The sequence below is a fragment of the Geospiza fortis genome, unplaced genomic scaffold, assembly GCF_000277835.1.
Source record: "Geospiza fortis unplaced genomic scaffold, GeoFor_1.0 scaffold317, whole genome shotgun sequence".
NCBI classification, from domain to species: domain Eukaryota; kingdom Metazoa; phylum Chordata; class Aves; order Passeriformes; family Thraupidae; genus Geospiza; species Geospiza fortis.
In genome coordinates this window covers 2,114,107-2,122,401 of record NW_005054398.1, presented here as the reverse complement: position 1 = coordinate 2,122,401, position 8,295 = coordinate 2,114,107, and the positions used below count along the sequence as shown (strand labels likewise).

Sequence of the window (8,295 nt, the reverse complement as noted above, 5' to 3'; positions counted from 1 at the left end):
TTGTCACAGTGCTGGATCTGGTCCTGAGGATCCCAGCTGTGAGTGGGAGCTCTGCAGCTTCTTCTTGGGGCTGAGCAGTTTGTGCATCAGTCTGGGCAGAGAGTGGGGTAGGAGCAGCAAACCCAGTTTGGGATCCTTGCCTGGACACAACAAGGAGGAGCTGGAAGGGTTTATAGGACAGTCCTGGCCAGACTGAGGTGCTAGAGCTGCCCTGCAGGGGGACAAGCTCACCATGATGGTCTGGGCTGGGTTGAGCCCTGATTTCCTGATTTTCACTTGCTGTCCCTCTGTGCTTTCTCCAAACAGCTGGAGGAGGAGGAGCAGGAGGACAAATTTGACCTGACAGTGGGAGTGAGTGACCCAGAGAAAGTTGGTGAGTTACAATTCTGCAGGGGAAAGGGCTGGGGGAGCCAGGCTGGGCCTGCAGCTCCTGCTCCGGGCTCTCTCCAAGCACAAACCTGAGCCTTCAATAACATTTCCAAGGCTTCCTCTGGCATCTTAAAGAAATGATGCTGCACAAAGCCCAGGGTGAGAATGAGCCAGGCCAGAGGCAGGTTCTGGAAAGCCCAGAGCCAGGTTTTTGGGATTCTTGGTGCCTGGCACTGTGGTGACCAGCTTGGCATGACCTCCACCTGTGTGGAGCTGGCATGGGGTAAGCAAAATTCCCTTAACCTGAAACTCAGTGCATTGTTCCATGCTCTGGCACATTCCCTGGAAGCTGGGCTTGCCAGGGAAACAACTCTGGCTGCAAAATGAGAAGCAAGAGGGTTTCTGTCTGTTGAAAGAGGGGTCAGAGTGTCACGACCAGCCATGTGGAAGTTCCTGGGGTGCAGAAAACCCAAGGGGACATCTGATGCCAGGCAGCAGAGCAGCCCCATGAGTGTTCCCACTGCGTGGCTTGTGATCTCTGGAGCTGGGAGGTGTAAATCAGATGTATCTTTAGGGTGGCACTGGAGCTGGGAGGATGCCCTTCAGATGAACTGCCAGGTGAACAAGGGGATTTCTGTGTGAGCTGGAGCAAACTGCCTGTGGTGTTCCGGGATCCAGCCCCATCCAGGCTGACTTGCATCCCGTGAATGGAGTGTTTCATGTGCCCCACAGCCCCTGAATTGTTGGGGTGTGAGCAGATGTGTGGAGCCAGCCCAGAGGCTGCTGGCACAACAAGTGCCCAATTGTCAGGGCTGGCTGCCCTAGGAAGTGTGGGGAGGCAGAAGCAGGTTGGGAAGTGGCTGCTGGGCAGGAGTCCAGGGCCGTGCAGCAGGATGCTGCCTCTGGTTTTGCAGGAAGATCCAGGGCTCCATCAGACCCAAAATCAGGATCACTGAGGCAGGAAAAGGTCAGGAGCCTTGTGCTTTGTGTTCAGGGAATAGTGGAAAGTGCTGAAGCTGTGATCCCAACACCTCCTTTCTGTTTTCCTTAGGGGATGGCATGAACGCCTACGTAGCCTACAAAGTGTCAACACAGGTATGTCTAACCCCTCTGTGTCTCATTTTCCATTGTTTTTCCATGCTTAAAGGCAGCTGCACTGTGTGTCCTCAGCCAAGCTAGCAGTGACCTAAATAAACAGGAGGCCTGAATGGTTCTGTGGATTCAGGAGTTCTAATCCACAAAGGATGAGCCCAGCAGAGGAATAGGGTTGGAATCTGTTTGAAAGGAGACTGGCTTTATTTTCACAGGCAGTTCCCTGTTTGCAGGCTGAGAGGGATGCTCAGCATTGGAATGACATCCATTGGGAGAGTCCCTGAGCCCAGGGCTGCTGCTGAAGGTTCTGTGCCAGTGGCAGCAGCAGGCTGAGCTGACCTGAGCTCAGCACTCTCTGCAGAGCTGCTGCTGTAGTTGCATTCACATCAGCACTATTCCCCTCAGTTTCCATGAGAAATGCAGCTGCTGGAATGCTTTGGAGTCTGGCTCTGGGCTCTGGAAAGTTGCTCCAGCTGCCTGTGCCATGGCTGCTGGGCTATGGGCAACCTGTGGTCTGGAGAAGAGACAAGAGGATTTGTTATCCTTAATTCCTGCTCTGCAAACTCAGCCCAAAGCACTGCTGGGCCCTGTAGTCTTTAGGTGGCCTGAGGGGTGCGTCCCTGTTCCCGTGTGGAGCAGGGATGATGGGATTAGCCAGTGGGCAGGGCTTACTAAGCAGCCCACGGCTGCAGGAACAGCTGTTTGTTATTTCATGCCATTAGTTCTGCTGCTGGCTCCAGGGAGAACCCAGTTGGGAGAGAAACAGTGGAAAACCTGGGCCAAACCTTGCTCTGCTCACTGCTCACATCTTGCAGAGCTGGTCCTGTCCCACTTCGCCCCAGAGGTGCCAGCAGGGCCAGGCTTTCCTGGGGGAGTGTGACCCAGGTGCCATGTGTTCCCCAGACCAGCATGCCCATGTTCAGGAGCAAGCAGTTCTCGGTGAAAAGGAGGTTCAGTGACTTCCTGGGGCTCTATGAGAAGCTGTCAGAGAAGCACGCCCAGAACGGCTTCATCGTGCCCCCGCCGCCTGAGAAGAGCCTCATCGGTGAGTCAGGAGCTGCCCTGCACCAGGGCTGCCACTCCACAGCTCTCCTGAGCCCTTCTGATGGAGCTCTGTGCCCAAGGACTGGCTGCAGCAGTCTCAGAGCTGACAGGGAAGCTGCAGAGTAGACAGGGAAATTAATCTGGGTTCTGTGGCGCAGACGAAGCTCTGGCCCCATACCTGGAGCTCTGGACTTAAATCCTTGATGGAGTTCACAGGTGCCTCCCCACCTGCTTGGTGAAGAGTAAAACCTCAGTGGTGTCACTGAATTGCTGCTCACTTGAGTTCAGCCCATTGCTTTGCCTCTTTCCTGCGTGTCAGTTCCTTGGGTAGGAGCAGATTTCAAATTTCCAAAGTCTAATTCCTGTTGTAAGATTCCTCTCCTCCACTGTCACCCTGATAGTCTGCAATAAACCACTTTACCTTGTAATAAACCACTTCACCTTGTGTGTAGAGTTTGGAGCAGCTCATTAATCACATCTTCCCTCTGTGCTAGGCATGACCAAAGTGAAAGTTGGGAAGGAAGATTCCTCCTCTGCAGAGTTCCTAGAAAAACGTCGGGCTGCTCTAGAGAGGTATGACCCCATCAGCTGTCCCTGCACTGAGTGAGGGACCTCAGAGAGGTCTGCTCTTCATGGTGGCACCACCAAATTCCCCAGGGAGACAGGAGAACTGCTGGGTGAATTTAGAACAGTTGCTGGCTCTGATTTCCAGCGCCCCAGCTGCTGTTCTGGAGTAAATGCCAAGCTGTGATGGACAGATTTAAAATGCAAAGCTGGATTTGCTACAGCCAGAGTGACTCCTGGAGTTGTTCTCCCACAGGTACCTACGGAGGGTGGTCAGCCATCCAACCATGCTGCAGGACCCGGACGTCAGGGAGTTCCTGGAGAAGGAGGAGGTCAGTGGGGTGGAGTGAGGAATCCTTGGAAGTGCTGAAGGAAATGGTCCTTGAGCAGTTAATGAGGCAGGATCCCCCAGAGCTCAGTGGGGAGTGGCACAGCCCTGTAAGAGTGGGAGCTGCTGCTGGCACCAGGTGCCCACCCAAGCTGCCGAGCCATCCCCTCCGCTGGGAGAAAACAAACAAAAGGGCAGGGAGAGATCACTCAGCAGGTACCTCATGGGCAAAACAGAATCATCAGAACCACTTAATATGATGGCTGCCAGATGAAGAAGGTGAAAGGACTACAATGGCTTTGTAAGTAACATTATTTAGTATGGTCAGACAAACATTTTATTCAACTTCATTCTGACAGTTTTTTTTTTTTTTGAACAATTGGCTAACCCTCACCTTTGAAGATTGAGTAAATTCCTTTTTATTGTCTATATATATTTATTTTGACATCAGAATAGTTTCTGTTAGACAAATGTTCTCAAGACAGAGGTGATATTTAAGTGCATAAATAGGTAAAGACAACACTGGAAAAGGAGGGAACAGGGCAGAAGCTCCTGCAGTGAGTCAATTCCAGAGTAACACAAATTGAAGACGTTACAAGAAATATCCCAACACAGTTTAAAGCTTCCAGTTTGGGCTGGAAGGGACTTTAAAAAGCCCAGCTCATTCCACCCCCTGCCATGGGCAGGAGCACCTGCTGCTATCCCAGGTTGTTCCAAGCCTCATCCACTGGCCTTGGACACTTCCAGGGGTGGGGCAGCCACAGCTGCTCTGGGAAACCTGTGCCAGGGCCTCACCACCCTCACAGGGAGGAATTTCTTCCCAATGTCCCATCTGTCCCTGCCCTCTGGCAGTGGAAACTCATTTCCTCTTGTCCTGTCCCTCCATCCCTCGTCCCCAGTCCCTCTCCAGCTCTCCTGGAGCCCCTTTAGACACTCAGTGGGGCTCTGAGCTCTCCCTGGAGCCTTCTCCTCTCCAGGTGAGCACCCCCAGCTCTCCCAGGCTGGCTCCATCTCCTATGGCAAAGCAAACTTTTCCATTCCTTTCCAGCTCCCAAGAGCAGTAGGAACCCAGACCTTGAGTGGAGCAGGAATAATGAAGATGTTCAACAAAGCCACGGATGCGGTCAGTAAAATGACCATCAAGATGAACGAATCGGACATGGTGAGTGCCGGGGCACCTCTGGGCGTCCCTGTCCTCACTCCAGAGCCGTGTGCTCTTCCCAGCTCCAGCTCTGGGTGCAGGGAAAGCCCCCCCTGTGGCAATCAGCTCTGCATTTCCCCGTTGCAGTGGTTTGAGGAGAAGCTGCAGGAGGTGGAGTGCGAGGACCAGCGGCTGCGGAAGCTGCACGCGGTGGTGGAGACGCTGGTGAACCACCGCAAAGGTGACCGGGGGACACCTGGGCTGGGCCTGGAGGGGGTCACCATTGTCCCAGGGACACTTCCAAGGAGCTGGGACAGTGCTGTAAAGGACTCTCTGTCCCTTCCTCCTGGGAGACCAGAAATGCTCACCCCAGTTCCTGTGTGCAGCTCCACAAGCTCGGCATGGCAGTGTGGAAGGGAACCGGGGTCCTGTGGGATCACAGGATCCCAGGATGGCTTGGGGGCTAAAGGAACCTTAAAGTCCATCTTGTTCCACCCCCCTGCTGTGGGTAGGGACACCTTCCACTATCCCAGCCTGCTCCAAGCCCTGTCCAGCCTGGCCTTGGGCACTGCCAGGGATGGGGCAGCCACAGCTGCTCTGGGCATCCTGTGCCAGGGCCTCAGTTCCCTCACAGAAAAGAATTTTTCCCCCATATCCCATCCATCCCTGCCCTCTGGCAGTGGGAAGCCATTTCCCTGTGTGCTGTCCCTCCATCCCTTGTCCCCAGTCCCTCTCCAGCTCTCCTGGAGCCCCTTCAGGCCCTGCCAGGGGCTCTGAGCTCTCCCTGGAGCCTTCTCTTCTGCAGGCTGATCAACCCTAATTCCCTCAGCCTGTCCTCATGGGCCTGAAGGCTGCTGTAGCAAACCTGACCTCTGGGAGTGGGGATGTTTTCCTTCCTCTGCATTTTTCACTGACTTCTGCAAAGCTGTGCCTGTCCTTGGGCTCAGCTGCTTCCCCTTTCCTCATGGCTGGAAGCTGCTGGCTCTGAGCCACTGCTGGCCCTTCCTGCTGCTATCTCCTGGAGCTGTGGGAAGGCAGCTCCAAGGGCTGAACCCTCTGCTGGGCAGCTCCTGGTGCAGCCAGGCCCATCTCCTGACCCTCACCCCGTTCCCCAGAGCTGGCACTGAACACAGCCCAGTTTGCCAAGAGCCTGGCCATGCTGGGGAGCTCAGAGGACAACACAGCCCTGTCCCGAGCCCTGTCCCAGCTGGCTGAGGTGGAGGAGAAGATTGAGCAGCTGCACCATGAACAGGCTAACAATGACTTCTTCCTCCTGGCCGAGCTCCTGGGGGACTACATCCGCCTGCTCTCGGTTGTGAAGGTGAGGACTCCTTTGCTCCTGCTCCTTGTACCCATCTAGGGCTTAGGGATGCCAGGAGGTGTTCCAAACTCAAGCACAGGGCAGAGCAGAGGGCATGCAGGGCATGGCCCCTTCAGGCAGAGGGAATCCTTGCTGGTTGGGCAGGTGTGCCCTGGGAAGGTTGGAAGATGCTGTAGGTGAGGCCTGGCTGTGCTGCTCTTCTCCAGAGGGGATGTGGAGCAGGTTCATGGCTTGTGGGTGACCCAGCCCTTCCAGAGGTGAAGGTGTAACCTGTGATACAGGGGCTGAAAACTGACCTGCCAAGTGCCTGCTGTGGCAGGGCCTGAGTGCTCCTGAGCTTGGGCATCAAATCCACACAGCCCATCTGGTGCACTGGGAAGAAGCAATCCCATGGGAGGAGCAAGTCCAGCAGGCTGACCCCTTCCTGCCCCAAAGGCCAGACCACCATGTCCTTGGTCCACTGGTCCATACAGGAGCTGTGGATGCTCCAGAGCAGGACCCAGTCTGTGTTCTGGCTCAGCTTTGGTCCAGGACCTCCTTGTCAGGAGAGCTGTGCCCCTCCTTCCCTCCAGGGAGCCTTTGACCAGCGCATGAGGACCTGGCAGCGGTGGCAGGATGCCCAGACCATGCTCCAGAAGAAGAGGGAGATGGAGGCCAGGCTGCTGTGGGCAAACAAACCCGACAAGCTGCAGCAGGCCAAGGATGAGATCTCGGAGGTAGGGAACGGAGCGTGGGGTCTGTGCTCTGCTCCTGCCCTCCCTGCTGCAGTGGGGAAGGAGCCTCCTGGGCTGGGGAAGGATCTTCCTGGGCTTGGGGGCGCCTCCTGAGCGGGAGGGAGAGGTGTCTGTGGCCAGGTTACACCAAGGGCCAAGGCAGCCCTGAGCGAGGCTGCTGGTGCTCCTGCCTCCTGCGACCTCCGTGCCAAGGTGGTGCCAGGGGCTGGGCTCTGCTCCAGCAGCACCTCTCACGTGCACAGTGCTGGCTCCAGAGCCCCATGGAGAGGGGGCAGGAGCTCCTGCTGCTGTGCCCAAGGTGCCCTTGCTGTCTCTGCAGTGGGAGTCGCGGGTGACGCAGTACGAGAGGGACTTTGAGCGCATTTCTGCCGTCATCCGCAAGGAGGTGATCCGCTTTGAGGTACGCTGGGGCAGCCCTTGGCGCTGGCCTGGGCTCCTGCCCCTCCTCCTGGCACAGCAGCATCCCTGAATCCCAGCATGTGTGAGCTGGGGTCTTGCTGAGGGGGCTTCCCCACAGGGAATCTTAAAATGGAGCTGGGTGGGCCAAGATCCTCTGTGTCCCATGTGCTGCTCTCCTCACGGGGCCCCAGGGGGAACAGGAAAATCCTGCTGGTTTCTCCTTCCCCCTCCCAGACTCTGGAGGGTTTTGGTGGTTGCTCCAGCCTCATGCCCATCTCTTGCAGAAAGAGAAATCGAAGGACTTCAGAAACCACGTCACGAAATACCTTGAGACCTTACTGAACTCTCAGCAGCAGGTGAGTGCTCCCTGATGTGGTTTTATGTCCAAGTTCAGGCCGTGCTTGTGAATCTCTCAAGCATGACCCCCTGCACTGCAGCTCCATCCTCAAGGCTCCTGACTCTCTCCCTCTCCTCCCTGCAGCTGGTGAAGTACTGGGAAGCGTTCCTGCCTGAAGCCAAGGCCATTTCTTAATTGGACTGAGCAAACAAACCTGAATTTTGCCTTTTTTTTTTTTTTTTTATATACACTATACCTCCTCCTCTTTTCCACGTGGGCGACCCCTCGTTCCACATGCTGGAGCTGGTAGAGGTGTCACCCCCAGAAGAACAGCTTGTGAGCCAGTAACTCTTCTAACTGTATATTTTTCATTTAGCAACATATATTTTCTTACTGAAGAGAAACTAGTTTCCTGCTTCCAGACCAGACCCACAGCCAGGGGGTTCATGAGATCTGGCAAATATCTATTTTTCAGGCTGGGTTTTAAGGCTCTAATGAATTATCTTACTCCTGCAGTGCCATTAAAGTTCTGTAATAAAACTTCTATCAGGGCAAACAGGCTCTGGGTGTTGGGGGTGGGAGTGGGGAGCGGTCAGGGTGCATCCCTGGAGGCAGCAGAGCCTCCCCCGTGTTGTGACGGGACAGAGGTGACCTTGGGCGCTGCTCTGGCCACCTGTCCCCGCTCTTGATTAGGCTTTGGCTCTCTGCCTTTCCTCGGGTGCAAGCCGTTTTTAGGATCTGAGCTCAGCGGGGCTCTGTGGCAATCCCACTTGGTGGCATTCCCCAGAAAGCCAGGGTGGAGCTCTCAGGGTGTTCCTACCCCGTCCCTTACCCGGGTTCGCTCCTTCCCAGCCTCGCGTGTGCGCTTTATCAAAACCGATACCCGTTCAAAAAGCGAGAAGGCAGCTCGGGCTGACTTCCCTCTTTCCTTTCCCCTTATCCCTGGAGCCGGCTCCCTGCGGCGCC

At 55.6% G+C, this 8,295-nt stretch overlaps 1 protein-coding gene across 1 annotated transcript in view; it reads left to right on the top strand.

Annotated features, from left to right (window-relative positions):
- Positions 1–7,885, top strand: part of SNX1 (sorting nexin 1) — a gene marked incomplete at its 5' end in the record, with an annotated part of 9,190 nt that extends 1,305 nt beyond the window's left edge. Inside the window, 12 exons of the mRNA XM_031061044.1 lie at positions 307–373; positions 1,421–1,464; positions 2,365–2,506; positions 3,000–3,078; positions 3,326–3,401; positions 4,446–4,559; positions 4,686–4,779; positions 5,654–5,859; positions 6,432–6,575; positions 6,913–6,993; positions 7,277–7,348; positions 7,474–7,885. Coding sequence (XP_030916904.1) covers positions 307–373; positions 1,421–1,464; positions 2,365–2,506; positions 3,000–3,078; positions 3,326–3,401; positions 4,446–4,559; positions 4,686–4,779; positions 5,654–5,859; positions 6,432–6,575; positions 6,913–6,993; positions 7,277–7,348; positions 7,474–7,524 — 1,170 coding nt within the window. The remainder of the gene's footprint in view (positions 1–306; positions 374–1,420; positions 1,465–2,364; positions 2,507–2,999; positions 3,079–3,325; positions 3,402–4,445; positions 4,560–4,685; positions 4,780–5,653; positions 5,860–6,431; positions 6,576–6,912; positions 6,994–7,276; positions 7,349–7,473) is intronic.
- Positions 7,886–8,295: the final 410 nt, after the last annotated feature.